The sequence below is a fragment of the Mustelus asterias genome, chromosome 15 (assembly GCF_964213995.1).
Source record: "Mustelus asterias chromosome 15, sMusAst1.hap1.1, whole genome shotgun sequence".
Classification (NCBI taxonomy): Eukaryota; Metazoa; Chordata; class Chondrichthyes; order Carcharhiniformes; family Triakidae; genus Mustelus; species Mustelus asterias.
This window is the reverse complement of record NC_135815.1, coordinates 37961240-37987576: the sequence shown is the minus strand read 5'-3', so window position 1 is coordinate 37987576 and position 26337 is coordinate 37961240. Positions and strand designations below refer to the sequence as shown.

General features: G+C 40.0%; 1 protein-coding gene across 7 annotated transcripts in view; it reads right to left on the bottom strand.

Annotated features, from left to right (window-relative positions):
• Positions 1-26337, bottom strand: part of esrrga (estrogen-related receptor gamma a) — a 264166-nt gene that overhangs the window by 63341 nt on the left and 174488 nt on the right. For 6 of the 7 annotated variants that reach the window (XM_078229786.1, XM_078229785.1, XM_078229783.1 and 3 more), the window contains 2 exons: positions 14573-14985; positions 11846-11962 (listed from right to left, as the gene is read on the bottom strand). In XM_078229786.1, the coding sequence (XP_078085912.1) occupies positions 11846-11962; positions 14573-14985 (530 nt within the window). Of the gene's footprint in view, positions 1-11845; positions 11963-14572; positions 14986-21865; positions 21878-26337 lie in introns of those variants that run through there. The other variant, XM_078229789.1, reaches the window with a different exon arrangement.

Sequence of the window (26337 nt, the reverse complement as noted above, 5' to 3'; positions counted from 1 at the left end):
TGGAGAAAACATATCGAAGGAAAATTGCTTTATTTTCTTTAAATTGGTAATCATCTGTGTAAAGTTGATTAAACATTGTAAATCTAGCTGAATATGGCATTGGCTTTTATCTCTCCAATAAAATTCATCATTTTCTGAAAATTCCCCTCATGGTCATTTACCTCTTTCAACTGCAAGGGCAAACTGAACAAAACTTGTATTTCATCTCACTTCACAGTAATACAGCAGAAGAACTGGCTGCAAAAGGGTAGATTAGGATAATGTGTTTACTGCTTTTCATTTAAGACAATGTGAAGCATTCTTTCTAGTCGTCTGGCTAGAAGCTGACAAAATGCATCACACTCGAGGTTGGCAGAGTCAAGTGTCAGGTGGCCCTTGGGCTCTAACCTGCAACCTCTGAATCCTTATCACTAGACCACTAGGTTATTCTCAATTCATCTTCCCCAATCAATACTTGCTAATTTTGTTACAGCAAGACTGTCCTCTTAAAGTATGAACTCAAATTCTAATATTACCCACATAGAAATGCCATGTTTTCAATGATTTCAACAATGGATGGATGCATATTTAATATGCGAGCCGCAACTTCTGTTTAACTTTTTGTTTTGGGGAGGGAGGAGAATAAATGTTGAGTGTCTGCGTGGACACAGACACCATTAGATCTGAAGTGAATTGGATAAAGAGCTGTACAAAATGATTATCCAAAGCTTATTCTGCTGTCACTCTTCTGTTTAAATAGCACTTTTAGAATTAACATAGAAATAGCCTTTGGAATGTTAATCTTCCAGTATGATTCTTTATGAACTCAACACGGATTCAAAATGCTTCTTTTCATTACTTTTGTAGCATCTCGGGAAAAAACACATTAGTCAATATTTCTTTCCATGTCCATACCGGGGTTTGCTAGCCTTCATGAGCAATTATTTTCTATGCTAGCATGAAGCAAATGGAATTAGAACAGCAAAATTGTGCATTAGAAACAAAACCTAGCACGCATTGCCACTCCAACTCAAAATTGCGACATGGTGGCACAGTGGTTAGCACTGCTGCCTTACAGCGCCAGGGACCTGGATTCGATTCCCGGCTTGGGTCACTGTCTGTGTGGAGACTGCATATTCTCCCCATGTCTGTGTGGACTTTCTCCGCGTGCTCCGGTTTCCTCCCACAGTCCAAAGATGTGTGGGTTAGGTGGATTGGCCATACTAAATTGCCCCTTAGTGTCAGGGGCACTAGCTAGGGTAACTGCATGGGGATAGGGCCTGGGTGGGATTGTGGTCGGTGCAGACTCGAGGGCCGAATGGCCTCTTTCTGCACTGTAGGGTTCTATGATTCTATGAATAGGGGATTTTCACAGTAACTTCATTGCAGTGTTTATGTAAGCTTACTTGTGACATTAATAAATAAACAAAATTGGTACAAGACAAGCTTGTGGATGAATGCACTTGCAGAGCTCTCCTCTGGCCAAAATAACTGAGGTTTCAGCCAGGCAATTCGCCATGCATACTGGCTAGCTAAAATCCAAACAGCAGCTACTGATTTGATATTGGCAGTGGCAGTCTGATTACAGTATTAAAGAAGTATAACTGCTCAGGAGGCGGTCAGTTGAGCTAAGTTTCTGGGGATAGCAATATCGACAGTATAATCAGCACAGTGAGTTTGTTGTAACCTTTTGCAGAAGTTAAAATGTGTGGTTTCAAAAGGAGAGAATTGGTTGCAACTGCTACTATTAAGAAGGAACCCTGACCGCACAAGAAAGTTCTGCTTTTCCAGCATGCCTTTTAAGAGTGAAATGAATTTGCATTCTCAGTTACTAATACGTTATTGGCGTCACTGCAGATTGGTCCACTGATACATCGATTTAACATTACCAGTTTTTGAATACAGACCAGTAAACTAATCTACCCATCTTTGGGTTAAAAAATAGCTGCCAGATACTGTACAATATGTTAGACTACTGGAGAGGCGAACTCGGTATTCGCACTGAAATCAAAGTTTTGGCAGTACACCCTTATTCATTACACACTACTGTTGTGATGTCACTCAATATATCCTGTATCCACTGTGCATTATCACAATGACACCATCTGGTGTCTTTCTAGGATGGGTGACTGCAGAGGCAATGACACAAAATGCTATACTTAGTAGTCACCAAGTTTAACAACATGTCTGCCCGTGTTCGTGTCAGCTTATTTCCTGCTACTTATACCTCGCTCACTGTAAACTTAACAGAGCTAACCCACATTGCTCAGTTTATTTTTCAGAAAATTAACTCCAAACTAATTAATGATTTAATCAAATTGGATCAAATTAAAAATTGTAAATTATATTTCAAAAGCCTGAAAAAATTGACCATTTACAATGAACAAATATTGCTTTCAAACAGTAAAGAATGACCATGAAGTGCTTCTGATGATAATGAAAGCTGTCGAGCCCTCCTGCTTATCAAGGATTCACCAAAGAAAAAGTACACATTGTTAACATTAAATCCCTATAGGGGACCTGAAATAGCTTTCACTTAGCATTCCATTTTAATTGCTCGGCTGAAATAATTCCAATCTGTTTTTTTGGCGTGCCACTAATTAAAACTGCAAGATTACACAGAGAAAAATAAATACATCATCTCTGCTTGAAAATGAAAGTTTTCTTGAATGACAAATATTTTTAATCAGAGCCATATGCACAGGAGCTTGGAGGGCGAGCTTAATCTCAAAACCACTCCAGCAGCATAAAACAATTCAGTGAGTTATAATTAATGTCACAGTCATAACAGCAAGCTCAAGCCACTGTTTTTCTTTCTACTTAAGGAGAAATAACTAGCTGTTATCTCTGTGCCTGCAGAGCCTCCCCATTGTAGATTCAATAATACAAGAGGTTTCTTATCACCATTCGAGGTGAATGATTGTAACTGTGATATGTTTAGACAATGTGTTGTATTTAACCCAATTTACAGGTGCCCCAGCTTGGCCACAGCAGTAAACACTGGGGACTAATAGGGAATTAAACATGTACAATAGACTAACTCCATTTACTCTCAAAACTGAAATGCATTTAGTAAACTCACTTAAAGAGACAGCAGCCTCCTTCAGGGCATGTGCTGTCATTTGTTATTTTCATCATGGGGGAGGGGGAAAATCTGCTTTTGGTTGCATTTATCTTATCTGGTGTGGTGACCAAGTTTGTCGCTACAGCGCTCCACAGTTTTTTTATTTTGTCGCTCAAATCTGCCCATTAAAAAAAATGATAATGTTTCTTCATGCACAAGAGTTGCTCATCCTATTTTGCCCAAAGAGCAGGGGAGAAAATAAAAATCCACGGCAACCCCACTTCCATCTCAACCTGCTCAGGAAATTCCTACGCCAAACATCAGTTAGCAAAGCAATAACTGCAAGACAAATCTAAAGTGTGAGAATCCCACTAGGCTTTGATTTTCAGGGGTGTTAAATGCTGCCTACACAGGCCTTCAAAAAAAAAATGCGTTTTCTAACGCTGCAATATCACGGAAAAAAATATACTGCCAGCGGAATCAAAGGAGACGATTTATGATTTCATTCCGATTGACGGCCGATTAAATTAAAACAGATCAGTGTTGCAATTCTTAGGCAGGTGGCTCTAGTCCGGTGACAGCCTCAGAACTATTAAATTGGTGCAGAGATGGAAAGCCTTCCGCTTGCATTCACGCACTTACTGATCAAACTGTGACAAATGAGATGTTACTGCTCTTGTAAAGCAAGGCTACAATCTGTCAAACCTGAACATAATTTGTGACCCTCTGTGACATCTTTTTTTTCCCTTCTTAGTTTGAATATGGGAACAGTTGCAGAATTCCCCAATACACAGCGCATAGGGAACACAATCTAATGCGCTGACGTGAAAATGCTAACTTTGAACTGCTGCGCTATTCAATGATATTAATAATCTGACCAGGTTCGATACAATAGCGTTTATAAAAATTATTACGAATCCGTATCCTACTCAGCTTTTCTGAAATTTCTAATCACCAGTAATTCTAGTGGGACGGTCCCTAATTTCCATTAACAGCTGTCACCTTGCCACGTTTTGAAATAGATTTGAGGCACCTTAACTCTGCTAAAAGCAGTTTTTATTTCCTTAACTTATTTCCCCTTTTTTCATGAAGTCAGGTTCCCATCTGGGTGATTCAGATGATATTACCTCAGCAGTACACAAAAAAAAAGGGCTGCTGGAGTAAGTGACTTCAAATTCTAATAGCTGGATTTATCATGGCAGCTAAAATAACTGTACAAGAAGAAACATCCTTCCAGGTGCAGCTAGCATAGTTTGCATGATGGATAACCTAACATGTATAGAAAGGCTACTGGAATACTGTGTCCGTATTTGGCAAATGGTGCTGTAATGTGCACTAATCCAGTCTATCACGATGAACTTTTGAGCCAGCTTTTGAAATGCCCAGACATCAGGAGCTGTCATCAGTCTTTTGTTCTCCCCTTTATGCATTAAGAGCTCTGGTCAGTGCACGGAGAAGAAGCCTACACCCTGCTAACCTTGCCTATTAAAGGCAGGGTCTTAACAGCTGTCTAGAGTGCTAAGAGGTCACAAACACTGTTTGCTATGCCAACAACTACTACTCATCCCTGGTGAGCATGCATGAGACTCCCGGTCAGGCTGGTGTCAAAAGTGCATTGCAGGCATTTGCAGTTGTTAATGCTTTAAGAGGAAAGGAAGACTATGTTGTACTAACAAGCTATTGTATGAAGCAATAAAGTATCGCATTTTCCTGCAGCCATCAAAATCTTATTAACTCATGACCCATTTGTCTGCTCTTCAGCTTTCTCACTGTTACACTCACTAATCCGAGCTTCTTAAAAGGTTACTTGAGAAACTATGTGGGATATTTTGTGATTGATACCATGTAGAACTGTTGTGTAATAACAAACAATGTAAGGAGCAGTTTGTCTCTATACAATTCTCTTGCCAATGCATTTGCAGTCATACACAAATCTGTACGGGCAGGAAAATATTGAGCTATCTTGGTTAAAAAAAAATTCTGTCTGGATTGAATAGTAGGCATTACAAGTCAAAACCATTTTAATGAACAATTTATTCAGAGGCAATCAGAGTATTGACATCAAATTATCATACACTGTGTTTAACCAGAGCCAATGTTAAGATTACCATGCAGAGATCACCACATTCCACTTGTGTCTTGTGACAACATTTTGACACTTGGAATGCAGAACCAGAGGTCTTAGCCAGAGCTTCACTTGCAACTGGAAGGTTAATCTTATCTCCATACTTTAGCAACTCCCATATATAGCCCAAATTAGACATTTAAACAGCTTGTGGGGCTTAGGTGAATATTTTAGGCAGTGATATGACTACTTTCCTTTCACAAATCAGTTAAAACTTTCTGAGAGGCTACATTATTCAAAGTGTGCATGTGTTTACTGTGCTTGTGTAGATAAAGGGCATTGTTCAAAACGCAAAAAAGGAAATAAATACCTGACTGTGAAGATGAAAGAATTGTGACGGCTTGCATTTACTGATGGCACAATTCTGGGGTAATATTTATATATTTAAACATTTCCTAGCTTACATAATGGATTTTAAAACATCACCTAATATTGTATTTCAAGAAACAACACTACATAATTGAAGATCGAACCAAATTTATTATTTCAGCATTTAACTTTTAACTAAATCTGCTGAAAAAAAAGAATCATTAAGAATTGAAGGATAATGTGAGTTTGGCTAATACAGCTATAAATTGGGAATCTTAAGGCAACTTAGGACTTGCCTTCAATGCTGCTCTTGAATTTATTTTAGCATTGCAAATTAATTATCATGAAAGTGGTTTCTCAAAATGGTAAACATGCTGGAGGATTGATCCATCAGTAGTATAAAAATTTGAATTATCATTTGGATATCAAAATTCCTATGCATAGATTTTTAAATATGTTTCTAAAGATCGTCACTTCATCACTTTGCCTGTTTAAAGTTAACCATGAAGTATTATTTTTAAAGTTTTAGACTGTTGTTGGCTAATCACCTTCTGAAAGTGAAAGTTCTGCCTCTGTGGAAATTATCAATATAAAACCGCAGCAGATGATGAAAAAAATAAACTCTACACCTTTCGCAAATGTAAATGCCACCATCTTAAAACTAATTAAAATACTTATAGCAACAGGATGAAAATCTCTTAAGATGACCAAGCAATCAATAGAAATGTAATTCTGAGCCGTATTCACAGTGCTATTTTGTTTCTGTTCGTCATGGGTTCATGAACCAGAGGCGACAATCTACATAAATGTAAGCAAACAGAGTGGAATTCAAGAATGCTCCGTCCATCTGCCACTAAGCTACATTCGGAATCTAAGGAACTATTTTATAATCTGGTGTATGGATGGTGGCTCTGGCAATGATGAAGTTCACATAAAAATACACTAGCTGCCATATGTATTTTACTCATTAATATAGGTGACTTTTTAAATGTTAGTAAATAAAAAAAAACTAGTGGCCAAGAAACCTAGCATTGATATTAACTGCGTGGTAAAATATGTTTGTTGGGCTCCTTTGGTTGTTAACCAACAATAGGATTCCTAAATCTTGTATCTAAATACCTGCAAATTTGGATGAATAAAATGCTTATTCTGCAAAAGATTTGTTTTGGAAATTTAAGGACTTTAAAGCAATTGATCTATTTCAATAAAAGGAGGAGTTCAAGGCAATAGGTTCCAACCCTGTGCAAGTACAGAAGACAAATGTTCAACTTACTTCACATTGGACACAAAATAATAAAAATATCTTTCGGCAGGGAAATAGTGTGAGGGGATTAATTCGCCATTTCTGAATTCAAACGAGGAAGTTATTTTGGAAGGCAGCCAGTCAGAAGCGGCATTGTTTTAAATGCTACTTGTGGAGAGCGTGGTGCAGCTGGAAGTGACTCGTGTCCCTCGCTAGTTCCTCCCCGGAGACCCTCTAAAGGGTACGAAAATATTCACCAACACTTACCCCTTAATTGTATTCAAGCTCCCAGAAGGCAACACTTGACAAAAATCACCATTAGCTCCTGACAGTACAACATGTTCAGGAAATGCTTACCTGATCAATAGTAAATCTATGGGGACTTACTTTACAACTTTGGAATGGTTAAAAAAAAATCTTCCTTTTGTCCAATATGATAAAGTATGTAGTAGCATTTGTTTTTTTTTCTCTCTCTCTTTTGCTTTTATCTACTAGAATTGCAAAAGGCCACCAGCTTGTCATTATGGAAAGCTTCTGCTAAATTAACAAGTAAATGTCAAAGAATGAGAACTAAAGAAATTTTCATATTAAATACTTATTTACATTTTGATTTTGGAGTTTCGTAAATGCAAATGTGCTTTCCAATGGAACTAACGAGAACAACAAATAAGTATACAAATAAGCAAATGGCAATGAACCCCGTGTATGTGAACAAGCTAAAACATTTGAGAAAAGACCTTCCTATAAGATGAAGTAAAGGTTGACCGGAAATATTACATCAGTTACTTCTTCATCAATTTGTAATTGGAATGCCTCTATGCATTTTACTACGCAAATTGGTTTAGTCAGAAGCTATTCATGGCTGGTGCCTTTCTAAATTAAAATGAGGTTTTAGGGTCTCTGCTTCATAGAAATGTCTAAAGTATAGCCGAAATGTCATTTTAGTGAAATGGAGATTGTACCATGTTTGGTAATGCACAAGCACAATGAAAAAGTAATCAAATATAGATGTATAGTTTACAATAAGCTCAACTGAGAGTGACATTCATTCTTTAAAGTATGTTACATGGGGCCACTACATTAGCTGCATTTTCAAATAAAACATCATTACTGCTCTGTTTCACTAATGTAGGTAACATCATGCTCCGATTGACTGAAGCATAAAATATGGTCCAAAATTTAGAACTCGCCTTTCTACGATTGCAGACACAAGAGCCCTGATTTTAGCCAGGTGGATGGGTGGAGTGCCAAAACCCACCACAGCCAGTACGATTTTAATTCCAAGGCCACATCTATGTGTCATTGCTCAGCCTCCGCTGTAAATGGGTGACATGTAGCAGCTGATCGATGAATGGGAGTGGAAATTTGGATGTCAAGAGGTCACCAGCATTGAGGTAGGTTGTTGGGAAAGGGTTTTGGGAGGGTCCCGTGAGGGAGAAGTAGGGAAGTCCAGGGCAGCTTCTGCTGCTCCTAGACCTGCAATGGAAGTAAAATATATGGACTTAGGTTAACTCCGGATCCTCCCTCCTACTGACTTCACCTGACGGGAAAGCCATAACTGCTTCCCCTTCGGGCTAGAGTTAAAGGTCTGAATTCTCCGGTCTCACACTCCCTGCCTTGAGAACAGACAATTCAGCGCTCAGCCAAATCTCCATTCAGAGCAGTGGGACCGGAGAATCCCAGCCACGAGCGAGGTCAGAGAATGCCGACCCCCAAAATTGCAATCGGGACCCAATGGCATAATCAAAGTCTGACCTGCATGTTAACAAAAGTTTCAGGTGACTGTTTCAGCTACTTGATCAGAAGAACGGGTTAAAATAGGACAGTGGAAATGAGGTGGAATGCTGACAGATAGACAAGTTTAACTGTTGCTTGCTTGGTTTCTGTCGCCTGGAGAGGAGGAAAATCCCCATTAATGTCTGAAGTGTATCAATTCCTTCAAAATATAATCTGCACCAAACAACTATTTGGACAGTTACATTAACAGCCCTTGAATAATGTGGTCAGAATTACAATAGTGTACTAATAATAACTATAAATTAGTAAATTAACAGATATTGGCTTCAGTAATTCTAATACTGTACCTTACTGGAGGTGTTACTGCAAAACAAAAAGTAATATTGTTAAGATGTATGAGGAGAAACCTTTTTTTTAGGTTAGTCAACATCTATCTTTATGTTCCAACAGCTCCATATGAATTTCGGCATTGCATAATACAGAAACCAAGAGCTAGTGACAAGACGATGATTTATGCCTCCAGCCAGGAAGATTCAGAGGGCCCACGGAGGGTAAAGTGCAAAAGGGGGAGGCTAGACAGCTGCTCTCAGTGGGCTTGCTTTGGCAGCCAGGCTGCAGTTACCTCTTGCGAAACCTGTACCTGCAGACGAGCTAATCCACAACTACTCTCCACTAGCAGATGGGGCGAGGAAGAAACTGTAGATGAATATTAAAGGAGTAGAACAGTCCCTCAATCAAATAACACATTCAAACACTGGCAAATGAACTAGCAGCAACAAAAAAATAACAGGTGCTGGCATCAATATGACAAAATGATGCAGATTCTCTTCCACTTTGCTGCAGACAAAACTAAATCTAAAAAACAGTTCACATGGGGGGGAAAAAAAAGAAAATAGGAGGAGTAGCCTAGCTGTATGATTGCTCCCAAATGGCAATCATCTCCCCAGAGGGTGACGCCAACTTCAAATACCTTCATGTTCTGCATCCAAATTTGTGCTTCATTAGGCTACAGAGTTTTCAAGGTTTCCATTGTAGACACTCTAATTGCCTATTTGAAGCAGTAATTCAAGTGTAAGGAAGGACCCCAATATCAAATTCAACCACATCACAACAAATGGGAGTGCCATATTGATATATGTGTATATGGGTGGCTGGGAGTAGAACAAAAGGCTGCTATTTGTCTGAAGGCTCATGGGGAAAGATGCCATATCAAAACCAGCACAACATCCGTCAGGCCTGTCTCTAACTTCCCTTATCAATTACTGAGCTGTCATCTAAACTCTTGCACATAAGCAAATGTTAAAACATTTAAAACAGGCCTGCATAATGGATGCTGCTGTAGGGGCAGAGGTATATCTTGGCAGATGTGAGGAAACAGTAGCTACCAAAGGCATTACTGCGCTACATTTGTATGGGAACAGAAGCTACTAATTCTACTATTGAAGAGTTTTATTTCTGAAGAAAAGGATATACAACATTGATCATATTACATTAGGACAATTACAGTTCTGAAGACAGTGCCACTGGGATAATTCCACAGTTGCTGGTACAATACTAGTACCATATGTGCAAGTGGGAAGCATCTAATTATATTGCCTGATTACGTTCTTTATTGGTGGGGGGAGGGGGGGGGGGGTGGTCAGGGGGCAGGGGAGGTGCCAAGATTTGATGAGTACAAGTTACTACATTTAACATCATATTTTCTACATGTTGAAAAGCACATATAAAAGGAAGGAAAATTATGGTAAATTGTATTTTAAAATGGGTTTTGACATGACTGCAGTTGGCTATGGCTGCTATGAAGCAAGATGTATAGGTCCCTGCTTTGGAATTAGTCGGACATATACTGGTATTAAAGCAAAATACCGCGGATGCTGGAAATCTGAAAGAAAAACGGAAAATGCTGATGCTTCTGGGGCTGCCCTTGTACCAGATGTTTTAAAGTGCATTTTTGGTAGCGGAACAGAGCGAACCTTGGCGAAGGAATCAGTGCAACAATGACATTACAATGACAGTGTCCCTTTAGCTGCGTCAGCATACCACAACATTTTTGTTTTGCAAATTCTTGACATTAAACATTTCAGGATACATTAATAAATTGAATTATGTCGTAAAATGACCCATGTCTTCTGTTCAATGTGGTACCTGAAGTGGATTAGCTCAATTTCTTATTTATTTATTCTGTGAAAGATGGCCACATTTGAAAAGGTAGGTCATATGGATTTGATTTGTGGTGGTTTTAAAATGCAGTCTAGTAGAAGGTGATAAAGGGGATTCTCTCTCTTTCAAGAGCCATTACTATTAACATTTAATTACAAAGTACAGTGAGTGCTCCTCTTGGAGGAGTCAGGTTTACCAGTACTGTATAAAACATTGAAGTATTACCCTTCCAATTTCCGCGTACTATTCATTTTAATAATGTATTTTTTATTGAAAGTTCTTCTTCTCCCATCACTTTCTTTCTATTTTCTGTCACTTGTTGGCTGTCCAAGACCATCCATTCTAGGATGCTTAGAAAGGTGGGGAGGGGGTAGTCACATTTCTACGTGCCTATGACAAAACACAGCTTTGTGAATAATTGGTTCCGAGATACGATTCAGGCGGGGAGATTCAGCCTGCATCAGTTCTTTCCTTTCCCAGCACAAGGACCTTTCCACCCTCACCAGCTCAAGATTGAACGTGTCATGTTCATGGGTAATTTTCCATCTGGTGGGTTTGGCTGGAAATTGAGAAGCAAGTTGAAATAGCACTTTGGAATTTGAACTCGTGCACCCTTGCAATTGGCAGAACAATGTTTGATTAGGAGCTTTCTTATTCAGTCTGACTCTTAAACAAGCATGTGGGAAAAAAAAGTCAAACACTTGGTTACCATAAATTTTTGCTATTGAAATGATCAACTGGAGTTTGACAAGATCACTGAGCCCACTGTGGATCTTGAACACATTATTTATATTTTTTGAATTTTGTGCACATCACCTGCATCAAACATTACTCCCAAATATATCAATTTAAATACATTACACATTATGAAATAAGTTTTAATGAAGTAAGACTTCTAAATCAGGTAGTCATATGCCAAATGCAATAAATATAAAACCGACTTACGCATTTTATTTAACTTACCTGTATGTGATACACATGATATATTTATTAATGTTAAGATTTATCATGCTTCTGTCATTTCAGTTGCATAAAAATCACTAAAACAATATAGATCACAATGAAATATGACTATTAATTCATACTGTACCTTATGTCATACTGTAAAAACCAAAAGATCTATCAAAGTATTTCCTGAATGGACCAGGAATGTGAAATGCAATGCCTGCAGAAGGGAAGGCTTTAATGAAACAGTTGGAGGTTAAAAACGCATCATGTTGCACCTTACCTTCTTTCAGCATGCCTACTTTTAGGCATTTCATGAAACGGCAGGCCTGGCAAGACTTGCGTCTACGCTTTGTGATTTCACATTCATTCGTCGCTGGGCAGCTGTACTCAATGTTACCTGCAGTATGAGAAAGACAGAAAGATAAATCAAGGAAAAATTACGATTGCGAGTTCCACTTTAAGAACACAGGGCTGGATTTCTTAAACCTTCCTCCCTCTCTTTGCTCTCCTCCATACCCTCCTCCCCAACCTTCTCTGGTCCTCTGTGGTTAAATACATTAGTGCCTTAATGAAAATGCATTTTGTTTATTGTCCTCTGGAGAGGAGGGTCATCACACAGAGTGCATAAATTGCTAGTGCAGACAAGGCAGGTTGGCAGTGAGTGTAATTGTAACCTTGATACTACATGTTAGCAGTACTCAGGGTCCATCACATTCCCCTAGAAACATATGCAACTCCCTGTAATTAGCACCGCATCCACCTGGGACAGCAGCTCTGATGAAATATTTCAGAGTTAATCACACTTTGTAAACACTGATTTATATTGACTACCCTTCTCTGAGCCGATGCTTCCTCATTAAGTAACAGATTAGTGGAACACTAAGAGACTAAATACTGAAAACTCCTCATTCAATGCAAAATCTTGTGTAAAACAACAGATTTGGGAAAGAAATCTATTCACATATACATCTCATTCACACAACTGCTTCACGGAAAACATTACAATACAACTTGTATGCAGCAGATGCAAATTGTGCAATCTCCTCTGCGGGAAAGGAAATTTAATTTTCAAAATATCCAACTGCTTACATACACAAGGAATGAATAACATTCTTAAAAATGTATTTTTATTTTAGAACAGGGAGGATCTAGCAGAAAACTGACATATGGCCCAGAAGTTTTATCTTTATTTTTCCTTTTGGAATAAAATGCTCTCTCTTTTTCATCTATATTTGCCTAATTGAGGATATTAAAAATTAGAAAAACCTACTGGGGTCCATTTATGGAAACCGTTATGGCTAAATGCAATCTGTAACTTGCTGTAAAAGTGTCTTCATAGTCACATAAATGGGAACAGCGATTGGTCTGCATAATGTAGCATATGGGGCAATGATTGTGCATCTAAGAGGCTAGTATCACTGAGCACAGTAGCCACTGATGCGTTATGAGATAGGAACTACTCAGCAACAAACAAAATTAGTGACCAAATACTGATTCCATTATAACCTAATTACCTGCAGATACTCTGAGAAATTAAATGGCGATGCACTACCACAAATGCAGTAATCTAATGGATTCAGGTATTACTGGAGAGTAGGAGCTTTGTTGCAATGGCTTTATGTTGTGTATCATGCCACCACATGCACTGCAAGGTCTCAGTGAAGCTCCAAGGAAAGAAAACTCCTGCCCGCTTTGGTGTAACCATGAGTTCAGATAGGGAAATCATACTTCAGAAGTCACAATAATCATATAACTCAGCTGCAACTGAACGAATATTCTACGGATGATGCAAACTATACACAAACTATTCAAAACTGTGGGCCTGGTCTCATTATAGTTCATACGAATGCCTTGCGCAGAAGTCATACAAATGAAGGCATAAACGGAGCAGGTAATTACTGCTAATAGTGACACTTACCTGTGCGAAAGATGGTTCAAAAAGTATTATTTCAAAAATTATCTTCAAGTTTCAATCTCCCCATCACCTTCATTAATTACTATATGCGTCATTAACTAGTCATTAATTACTGTACACACCATTAACTGCTCATTTTCATCTTGGATAATAGAAAAAACTGCCTAAGTTTCACCACAAAAGGAAGATATTTACATTGTAATTTCAATATTTATTCACCTGAAATGAGTGTTAGACATTTGAGTTAGCAGAAACCTGAGCATTTAAATAAAAGGAGAATTATCTGTGCTTTTTAAGAACTACCAGAAGTTGGTCAAATTCTTGTTGTAACCTAGATAACTGTACTTTATCTACAAACAGTAGTTAAAGAATATTGCCAATGCAGAGAGTCCAATCAACATCTCATAGAAATCATAGAAACCCTACAGTGCAGAAGGAGGCCATTTGGCCCATCGAGTCTGCACCGACCACAATCCCACCCAGGCCCTACCCCCACATATTTTACCCGCTAATCCCTCTAACCTACACATCCCACGACTCTAAGGGGCAATTTTTTAACCTGGCCAATCAACCTAACCCGCACATCTTTGGACTTTAAAAACATTTTTCCCCTAAATATGGGGAGGTAATGACTGGATAAAGCATTTGTTTGAATATTTAAGTTATTTTTCTTTCCTTATGAATCCAATTGAAAATAATCAGCTGGCTCCTACTAAAATTAGTGGAAATGATTAAAGTTAATAATAGAGCAATAAAGATTTTTTGGCATTCCTGAGGAAATATCTAGTTTGACACTGTTTTCTGTGCACAGTTGCTGGCCTCTCTACATCATCTGTGGAATGTCTTTTAAACTAGGCTTGTTCTTCAGATAACTTAATGACCAATCTGTTATTTTGCCCACTGATAACTACATCTAATTTGGAGTCATCAGTTAGCCAATTAGAAACTTAATAAAGTAAAGTTCTTCCATTGGTATTGAAACTAAGAATACACAATGGGGCCCTTACCTACTGTGTGTACTGAAAGCGCACTTTTTACCTCAATGACAAATAATTTGCAAGAATATCTGGCAGAATAGTAAAGAGGTATTACCTTGTATAGTACGCTTGAAGAATGCTTTGCAGGCCTCACAGGAAGCAACACCGTAATGATATCCTGATGCTATGTCACCGCAGACCAAACACAATCTTTTGGGCATGGAGTTCAACATGTACTCGCACTTGGTCTGCGAGTCTTCGGCTATAGTGCTCGAACAGTCGTCGTACCGCTTACGGGAGCTGCCGTTGCTGCCCAAGCTGGTCGTTGTGTAGAGTGGGGGAGAGTCCAGGCCATTCTGGTGTCCATTCATAGTGGAGCTGTAGCTCCCACTGGCGTCCGACGAGCCACCTGGACTGTGGTGATTGATACTATCTGTCAGCGAGGCAGGGCTGGACGGCTCTGTCTTAATGTATGATGAGCAGCTCGAATCAATGTGTCGATCCTTGGCTGACATTCTGCAGAGAAGCCTGTGAAAAGCATTGAATTAAAAACAACATTCTTTAGGGGCTTTCTGATAGGCAAGGGACCAGGCATCATTCATTCGTTAGTCAATACAAGTTGTTCTACACGAACATAATCAGCATAAGGGCATGACAGAGGTTTATCAAAGCGGGAGACAGGTGGTAAACAAAACTTAAAGGTGGGGGTGGGGTGGGTGGGGGGGGGGTGAAGAGGAGGTGAGGGAAAGGAAAGAAATCGTCCTCAAAACCATTCCTCTCCCCCAGAATAATTTCCCTCCTTCAAATTCAGCCTTGCAAACGTATTCTAACGACCATTGCGCAACAGTTACAAATAGGTACTATCAGAATATAATCTGCTCTAGCCCTATTGCTAAAAAGATTTTAAAAATACAGATATACCGGGCAAAATAGGCACAGCTAGGCTTTAAGAAATCACTGCGGTTAACACTTTGAGATTTAAATGCGAGTTGTCTCAAAATGCTAATAGGAAACTTGTAACAAAAAAAGTACAATGACAAAAATCCCTGAAGATTGATTTAATAATTTTTCAATTGACACAAATTAACCCCCATTTGAAAAACACAACCAAATCTCTCAGTGCAGGGTGACATCAAATTTTGCATTGACAGCACAGAATGGAATGAAGTCAATTCTTCACCCACAAAAGGATAAGATCATAACCTCCCAAATAGCTTTTTTCTGACAGAAAAGGTTTTCTTTGTTAAATATAGTTTTTAGAATTCCATTGCTCTTGCTGCTAATGTGAATTTTAGTGCCTCTAATTTTAAATTCAACTGCAGACCAGAATAAAAATCAGCACCTGACAACTGAATTTATAGATAGTTGTGCATGTTCCAATCCCACATTAATAGTGCCATGGAATTTCAAGGGGAGAGAGGGAGAGTGCACTAATAATTTCCGACTGAAGTCTGTGAACATAATGTATTGGAGAGCAGTAATTACAATGTAATAAGTGGAAGAGTAAGTACTCTAAATTAGAGGAATTCACAGAGCTGTTGTAAGTCAACGCACATTCAGCTCTCTCTAATGTTGACTTGGGAAAAATTTAATCCCCACTCTTTGCCCCGAGTGGTAGTCAAGGGATGGGAGAGATATCAATTAATTACTGCTCTCATTAACAGCACTGGCTGCAAGGAAAATTTGTTGCAGGCAAGGTCCTTGACTCATGCAGTCTGGCAAAGAATGTCCCTCCGATACCACACCAGAGCTGGACAGAAAGAGCCGCTTGACAATTTAACACCTTTTTACATGAGCAAAGGGAAGTCTATAACACACTATTTATGAAGTTTGAAAAGACAACTGATAACCGATTGAAGACAAATTCAAAAACAACCTTCCGATCCTCGAATTAAATGAATGATCAAATGCAATTAACTAATTGCAAGGTATATGACAGGACACATTCTAATCAAAAATGATTCGTGTATTTCCAGACTTACTGTTAGTTAACTGCATTCTGTTAAGTAATAGCAGGGTATGAATATTGGTGTGACCAGTTATTTTCTTGGCTTTGCCCGGTGTGTGCATACTTGCTTTACCTACAGGTAACAGACCTATTCTGTCTCCAATTATGTGGAATAAATTTCCAGAAGATTTCAAAACAAATATTTTGGAAAAAAAATACAGAGACGATGACAAGATTAAAAACTAAGGGTTAAAAAAATCTTAAATCCCTTGTTGGTTACACCTATACTCCATTGATGTAGAGGTAACACTCTACCAACAGTTGAAACTTTCCAGGTTTTCCATTACATTTACTAACAACGAGACAATTTTAATATATATACAGCACTGCAGGTTCTGTATGAGGCTTGTGGGCTGTGTTCCTCATCAATTTTGGAGCAATATAAACAAAAATTGGTGACTGCAACAGTTTATTGATGAGCCTTAAGTTTGGAGGTTTGCCTACAAGCTCAACTAACACCGCATTTTCTCTTTTGACGTGGTAGGTCATTAACGGAAGTGATGGCCAGTGCTTGGACTTGAATGTTCTTGCCTCAGTCGAGTGAGCTTGGTTGCTTCTTTGTTGGGCCACACAGAAGAGAAAATGGCATCACCCAGCTCATCGCACTCCAGCGATCTCCTTTGGTCATGCAGAACCCTACAACACTGACCATGATACCTTCCAAGGCAGCAAGTCATCCATAATGAAGCAGACAAATGAAAGAAAAAGCCCTCCCTATTTTCCTTGCATCAGATCCAACTAACGCCAAGTCAAAGTGGTCATCAAAATATGGCCACTCTGCCTGTCAAACTGATCCCCTCTTTAAACGAGATAACAAGCCATTAAATTTGTTACAACCATTACAACATTTTTAAGCTTACAAATCAAAAATGCCTGCACATAAACAATGCCTGGCAAACCATGTGGCACACGACACATATTAAGACAGCATTTTCAAACTGATCAATATAATTTCCATGGTGAAAATTAGCATGGCTACCTTCACTTTTGATCTTCCAACACGTCAACAAAACTGTAAGCGCTACTTCGCAATTAGAAATTTCTTGCCTGCAAACCACAAACCCGAGACAATAATACACCTTTTTAAAATCATGTGGCTTCCTAGCTGATCCTCCCTGGATGCAGGATAGTAAATTAGCTTTCACTCAATACTGCTATTTTAAAAAAATATTTTTTTAAATTTAGTCTTTGCGCAGAGTATTTTCAAAATTGTGATGTTTACAATAGATTTGGGAAAGCATTGCTTTCCCTCTGAGAATCACGAGACTTTGAGCTTGTAGCAACGTACAACTAGAAAGTTATTTTATCTGAACTGAGCGGTATTTGAAGACATTCTTATGAATCAATTTCCTTTTCCACCTCATTTTTTTTTCCTTGCTCTGAAAAGATTTTGCAAACTGAGGGAGCAACCTTCTCTGAATTTAGATTAGTGGTTCTGAAAGTAATCACTGTAATTCTTTTGTGCTCCAGCGAAAGAATCCAGCTACAATGTTAACGTTTCTGCTTTGAAGAGCACACTGTAATTCACTTTTCTGCTTGAACTAATTGTACTCTCTACACAAGGTGCCAAAATATGGATCAGTCAATAGGAAAATGGCACCAAACGGCATTCAACTTGGACGGGGGGGGTGGGGGGTAAAAGCACATCTAGATGATACAGTGTGTCAGGAATCAACACTGTAATGTATGATTTGGGAAAACATGACCATTTCAGTGTGACAAGGTGTCATTATGGAATCTAAATGATACAATGGCTTGTCAACTGTCGGAGCAAACATATCATCATTGCATTAAGGCATAGTGGTGAGGAGAGAACACTTTATACCGGCAACAACAGCATTTTATAGCTGTATCTGAGATTTCTATAGGTTAGGATTAAAATCCAGAGCATAGGTGAAATGCTTGTCAGATGGTCAGAATGGGAAACAAACTGGCGTGTGCTGTTCTAGAAATGTACTGACTTTCCTTTTAAATTGTGTGTATAATTTTTTAAAAACACAGTGAATTTTGGTCAGAAAATAGAATATTCTATTAATAAACGTCATTGCGAGGGTGCAGGTGGTCTGTTGGAATTCAGGGAGTTAAAAGTGGCAAAGTACAGATATTACAACAAGAAGAGTTAAGAGGAAAACTAGGAGCTTCACACTGCAACCACTCATCAGAATTTGACATAATGTCACGTAGTCCTCTTAATAGCATACTGCAGTCCTTTACTCTCCTGGCAAGAAAGTGGCTATTGAAATACAACAATAAAGCAAACTACATTTGCTATAATGGAGCTGAACACATTGTCTGAAAGAGATAAATTAAAAAGGGTCGAGTGCAGACAGAAGGAATCTTGCATAAAAGGACATGGCAAAAATTCTCCAATCTGTGCCGGGTGGAGATTCTGTACATTGGGAATGGATGTAATTTTGTGACAACTCTTTCTTCAATTTACTTTTAGATTTCCAGTTTAATTTTTGTCTTACCAAATGTTGTTAAAAGTTAATTATAGTCTTTACGTTCATTTATGCAAATAATTTTTGTCCTAATGTTAGTCCTCAACATTATTTGTCGTCAAACCATGCAACATATCAAAGAACAACAATTCTTAAAACGTATTTTGAAGTTGGATCCTAACTCCTATCATGGTACTAATATCACTTCTGATTAAACAGTCCAGTGAGACAAACAAGTATCACTCATCTTAATGTGTGAAGAGTTTGCAATACAACAGCACTAACTTTAATTTAGCAAATTAAAAATAACAAGATTTCATCATGTGCTCGCAGAGCTGGAGAGCAAATAGAAAGTCTTTGAGCAATTATTTTCTGCACACAATTCCTTCTACGAAACAATTTGGAAAAACTAGATAGGGAGGTTGGATTTATTTTATCTGGGCCCTCTCTCTACTCAAGGCTGAGAATCTGAAACCAGTTTCACCAGCAGGCGAAATTCTATTTTCGTCTGGATTTACAAAGAAGAAGAAGAATTATTGCTGTATGAAAGTGGTGAATTAATACACAGGGAAAGTGAACTTACAGAGCGGGATTTTCCGGCTGCCCTCGCCCGAAAACCGGAAAATCCCACCCGAGGTCAACGGAACTTTGCATCGTCTGCCGCCCCGCTATGATTCCCCTGACGGGCAGGATGGGAAAACTCACAAGAACAGAAGTAACCAACTTGATCTGACGATATTTGTTGTGAAATCCCATTGTTTGTCGAATGTTATGTAGCTTGGCAGATTTTGCCCTTTTCCCGGCTCATTAACTATTCCTCCTATTCAATTTTTGTTGCACCTCAATTATGGAACATTCTATTGTTGATGGAAAGATATCAAGTGATCGACCTGTGGAGTTCACAAGCTTTTATCTAGTGTAACTGCCAGTTTACAGAGGACAGTCATGTTCGATTCCTAAACTCGAAGTGTCACCATTTTTATAGGGGCGACTTCATTTTGCTTCTCCTTTAAACAAAAAACAGTGGTGGGCAAGTCAAGACTCCAGACTCCACCGCATATTTAAAAAAAAAAAATCAGGATTTCTATTCGGGAACATTATGGGGGGAGTTTTCCCATCCTGCCCGTCACGGGAATTATAGCGGCGGCGGCGGGGGTGGGGGGAGGTGGCGGATAATGCAAAGTTCCACTGACTTTGGGTGGGATTTTCCGGTTTTCGGGTGAGCGCGGCTGGAAAATCCCGCTCTGCAAGTTCACTTTCCCTGTGCATTAATTCATCACTTTCATTCCCTTTCATCCAGCAATAATTCTTCTTCTTCTTTGTAAATCAGACGAAAATAGAATTTCGCCTGCTAGTGAAACTGGTTTCAGATTCTCAGCCTTGAGTAGAGAGAGAGGGGCCCAGATAAAATAAATCCAACCCCCCTATCTAGTTTTTCCAAATCGTTTCGTAGAAGGAATTGTGTGCAGGAAATAATTGTTCAAAGGCTTTCTATTTGCTCTCCAGCTCTGCGAGCACATGATGAAATGTGAATAAAAAGAGCTTTCAACAATATCAGTTACTAATGAAGTTGCTCCATATGCCTGCACCCTCATAGGCTTGTGACTACAGCTCATCAGTGCCAGCGATGGTTCAAAAGCAGCAACCTACTCTCCAGATTTACTACAATCACTTGCGCCAGTGCAAAGCCGAAGCAGCTTGGTTGCTTTGCATCTTTCCCGGTTTTGGCACACTTTCCTGGTCGTGTGGTGTAACAGTGGTTGAACAGAATAGAGGAGGGGGGCCTGGTCTATCAGGAAGGAACATGCTCGAGTCTTAACAGTGTCGAGGTTATAATGAGGGAAGGAAGACTGAGGAAGATAAGGCATTAAACACAAAAGAGAAGAAGAGATAACTTTTACGAGAAGGCAGACTGCAAGAGCAATGCTCAACAGTAGCATTTTCAAAGAAGATCAAGCCATGACACGAGGCTTATTTAGGAACATAGCCATTAATCTTCAAATCGATGTCAGCAAAAAGAAGACAGGAAAATATACCTTTACATTGGTAATGATACTTTAACCTCTGCTATTTGTCTCTCGCGCTAAAAGCTGTAAAAACATAGGTGTTGCCACAGGCTTGAAATTTATTTAAAGGGATACAGTAATAAAAGTGAAAGTTTCCCTTATATCGAGTTGTCCTCATTAAACAGAGATTGCTGGCAATCAATTGGTGTCTGGGAAAATGGCCCCTAATAAGAAAGCATTTTCCCACAAAATACATTCCTGCTCCCACTAAAAACATAAACTTGTTAAGTGGGGGTGGCACAGTGGTTCGCAAGTTTTTTTTACACAGGTGGTGGTGGGTGCCTGGAACTCGCTGCCGGGGGAGGTAGTGGAAGCAGATACGATAGTGACTTTTAAGGGGCATCTGGACAAATACATGAAGAGGATGGGAATGGAGGGATATGGTCCCCAGAGGGTAGGGGGTTTTAATTCAGTCGGGGCAGCATGGTCGGTGCAGGCCTGGAGGACCGAAGGGCCTGTTCCTGTGCTGTAATTTGCTTTGTTCTTTGCTACCTCACAGCGCCAGGGACCCGGATTCGATTCCCAGCTTGGGTCACTGTCTGCGTGGAGTTTGCACATTCTCCCTGTGTCTGCGTGGGCTTCCTCCGGGTGCTCCAGTTTCCTCCCACAGTCCGAAAGATATGCAGGTTAGATTGATTGGCCATGCTAAATTCGCCCTCAGTGTACCCGAACAGGCACCGGAGTGTGGCAACTAGGGGATTTTCATAGTAACTTCATTGCAGTGTTAACGTAAGCCTATTTGTGACTAATAAATAAACTAGATCTTTTCTCGCCAGTTTCCAAACAAAAAAGTTTTTCCCTAAAACGGACTTCAATTGTGTTGCAGATTTCAATAAACGCGCGCACGACTTGCTGCGTGGTCTTGTTGGAGTTTCATTCACACTTCCACTTACCTCAGAAATAAAATGCACAGGATGTCTTTCACTGTCATACTCCTGCAGTCTGCGAAAAAAAAACGCCAGGCTCTACACCTGTTCGGTTTTTGTGCTAAGCATAGAGTGGCATTTCATCACAATCACTGTTTAACTGAATGTTTAGCCCTAGCATCTTGCACCATGCTGTCAGCTAGCAGCGGGGAGTCATGGAGTTGTTGGCACATTTGATTTTACTGCCATTAAGAAAGCGACTTTATAAACTGATTGTCCCAGGGCCCGTTTCAGAGACTCCACGGTAACCACCTTCGCTTTTTTTTTTATGATGACACTGTGACAAGGTGATTTTATACACTTGGATTTAGTAATAAAGATGTCAGTCAGACTAAGAACCATCAGGGCTCTTAATGAATTCATCTGGGGGGGGGCAGGGGGGTGGGGGGTGCGGGGAGATGCTGGGGTCTTCTCACACATGTACATTTAAAGGGTCACAGAGAGATGGAACTAAAGTGTAATTAAAGCCTATTTCATTAGGAGGGAAAGCTGATAGGATATAACAAGACTGTAAAAAAAAAAAGCCTATTTCCTGTGGCTCGAGTATGAAAGACATGTCTTTAACCAGATCAGATTCTATAAATTGGTTGTCAAGAAAGGATTGTTGAGATTTATACCCATCTATCAACCTACAGAGGTAGCTGTGGCAGGGCAGGCTGCTGCGACTCCCATCTGTAAAGCATCTTAAATCTGAAGAAGGCCATCTGCTAGAACAAATGCCTCAAAAGCAAATTTGAGTTATTGTTTATTGACTTAAAAAAATTGCAGTGCTCAAATGCTAACTCAGTGAGTAGTTTTGAGACAATTTCTGAATAAAGCTGTTTAAATTCTACCGCAAAAGATCTGAAATCTCATTCCTATAAGTGGCAGAACCATTGCATTACTTGCAACATGAATCAGTTCAGCTCTGAGTAATTCATAACATATTTCACTGTGAGCCATGATGAAAATACATAAGGCACATATATACATAAAATACAATATGCGCAGCCTTTAACACGAGTCCTGATTTTGTATAATTTTGCTAATTGATCCACTCAATTGGCATTGGTGCTTTAACTTCCTTCCTTATATAACTGACAAAGCACAGGGAGGAATGGTTTCCTCCCTGCACCATAGGCAAGACTGGAATTGTTTATACATTTGATCTACAAATAAAACGTGCTCGTTTGACGAACAAGGGTCTTTGCTCGCAGAATTTATTTGGTAGTTACAAAAATTGAATAACTTAATGCATTCTTCATACAGCACATGGGTGATAAATGTTAAAATGTTAGAGTTATAAAGGTAGAAAATAGCCTGAGAAAATGACTCAAAATATGAATCATCCAAGATGGCTGGGATCTTAGCATCATGAGCAGCAATTCTAATGAAGCTCAAGTGTGTTTGTGCTAGTTTACATGCTGCAATTCAGTTCAATCCTATCACTAAGAATATAAACTGGGCCCCATTGTTAGCTAGGGCACAGAAGCAATGAGCGACATCTTGGGTTTTGGAACAAAATTAGAATTAACTCAGTTTTTGCAGCTACATGCAATGGTTTCCTCTTTCCAATTAAGTCCCATCAAGTTTTGTCATTGCAAAATGTCGCTGCTACTTTACTTAGCTTTGTGAAGAATCTTGCCATCTAATTCAGTTCCAGAAGGTTCATCCCTGGTATATAATCAAGTGGCCCCTGCTGAAAGTGCAAATTATTAATGGAAGAGTGGGGGGGGGATCTTCGAATCCCCACCACTATGCTGTCAAATGTTGGTCAAGATGAAGCATGCATACTCAATAGCTATCTGAAATACAGGCCAACAGTGAAAACAAATGCTCTCATAATCTTTCTTCCTTCTGGACAACAGAAAAAGAAACTACTTCTTAAATGTGTGTGTTTGTGTGGTGTCTGTGGGTGAATAAGAGAGTAGCTTTCGTGCCAATACAAAATGGCAGAGGTTCCATCCATGTGGTCCACTTCCAATAGTTTTATACAGAGTTTACATTTAGGCATTTCATTTCACACATAAATAATTGAATAAGTGTTACAGATTGACCATTCGATGAAAGGAAGAGAAGAACAGGTTCAGCTTCAGTTGCTGTGAACAGCCATTTAGTTTGACATCACAGCAGGATTTTATGGGATGGCAGTGGTCCCATCCACTGGCTGGGAAGTCAGGGGGGAATGCAGCTTGCGCCACTCACGGAATCCCAGAATGGTGATCCTCAGGCAATTTTTTGCCTGCAGTCAGGGCTTCCGCTCCTCTGGGGGATGAGGTCCCACCCCTAAGAGCTGCCTGCCAATCGAACATTTGACAGCTCTTCAGTCCCAGCAGCTACAGCAGAAGTGGTGGCCACTGCTGGTACTGCAGCAGACCCAGACCAGCCACCATGGTGACGGCCCCAGAGTACAAGCAAGTTTGGGGGACTCTCGGGCCAATCAGGCAGGCCCTGGTGAGCGGATGGAATTGGGGCCAGTCATGGGATGTTGTGTTTTTTTTTTGGGGGGGGGCGGAAGAGAGACAGGGTGCTGTGGATCTTTCAATGTGGATAAACATTATAAACATTATCACGGTGAGTGGCAGGGGGAGGTGTTGGTTTGGGGATCTTCAGTAGGCACAGGATGCCCCATCTGAATAGCCCAATCTCTGAGCATGCGAGGGGGTTGCCAGGATCTTCCCAACTGGTCATGTCCCCATCTGCCCGCTGTTGGTATAAACTAGTGGAGGGGGGAGGGGGGTGGGGTGGGGTGGGGTGGGGGGTGGGGTGGGGGGTGGGAGAACCCATTAGTTGGCCCTTAATTGACCACCTAAGGGCTTCAATTGGTCCAAGGGCAGGTAGGCTTCCTCACCACTGATAAAATACCAAACTGGGAAGGGGAAAGGCACGTCACTCCTGACATTCCACCTTATTTAATACTCCCACCACCCACCCACGCTGCCTCCCAGCCCACTCCTGGCCAATAGTTTTGTACCCCTTGGAAGATTCTGGATGTTAGACTGAACTGATGTTTCATTGCATTGAAATATTAACTGCGAATGGCGTTCTGGAGTCTCGCACAAATGGAAATGAAGATGCACGAGATTGCACATCCAGATTTCCAATTATCTAAACAATGAAAAAAGCACTCAGGCCTGAATTTTACCAAGGACGGAGAGCCTCTCCTTCATTGTGAAAGCAACAGAACAGGCCAGAATCAGGAAGTCCTACCACCAAACACGACACCGACTATAACTGCAGGGTGGGAATGGGCCCAGATCAGGTTTGCACATGTGCATTTTGTGGAAGCAGTTGGCCATATAAAACAGCAATTGTCTCCAGTCATATATGATTTTTGTTGGCCAAGAGTGGGAAACATGACATGTGCAGATTAAACCTGGTAAAGGTAGGTCTAAACTTTGTGCAGTTGGTATGTCCTTTTGGGGAGGTAGTCTACCCCTTTGGATATGGTCCCATGACAGTGTTGGGGGAGGTAAAGTGCCCTTTCAAAAGTGCCCTTTGGCGTTGTTAAAAGTGTGCAAAAGTACATAAACCCATTGCAACTGTCAAGAGAATTGTCAAGAGGAACTGGCAAGAGGAACTGTCAAAAGCAACTCAAAGGATGTCAAGGCCTTTAAAACTCCAGCCCTTTAAATCTTTGAAAAAGCAGTATGGACTGTTAAAATAAAGTTGCTTCTTATTTCACTCTGTCCAGTGACATAAACCTAAGGACTTTCATTACTAGATATGCTGCCTGACCAATTTTACAACCTTCCATTATCATGTGGGGTGCCTTCCATTTCAGTTTTAGTGACAGCTCCAAGTGCCTCCAGACTCAGGGACTTTGAATTCCAATGATTTGTTTTTATTTAAGGACATTTTAATGAAATGGTTGTTCTTAATAAGGAATGTAAATTTTAGTGAATGGGTTATACAGATGAGAACTCCTTAATAGAAAGTCTGAAATAGACACTTAGAACTTTATCTTATTTAATACCAACATGGCTCTTGAGGTCTGCCATGGTGGATACTGGATGAGTTGGCATGGTAGGTGTAAGAGCAAGGGGAACATGGGTTGGCACTAATTTAGCACTAACTTGGCATGGGGTGATAAGGGCCACGGGAGTGGTTAGAAACATAGAAAACTACAGCACAAAACAGGCTCTTCGGCCCCTCAAGTTGTGCCGAACATATCCCTACCTTTTAGGCCTACCTATAACCTTCCATCCTATTAAGTCCCATGTACTCATCCAGGAGTCTCTTAAAAGACCCTAAGGGGTTAGAGGGCCATATGTTTACATGGAGAGTATGAGGGGTTATGAGCGGTGGGTACAGGTGGCAAGGTTTGGCATGGATGGAGAATATGTGGTGGTCGGGGTGGCTCAGGGAATGTGAAAGGTCAGGGTTGAGTACTGTTTATTGTTTAAACACTTTTTGAAAAATCTTTGACAAAGTGCCGGTGCACTGAAGCCGGCTTTCCG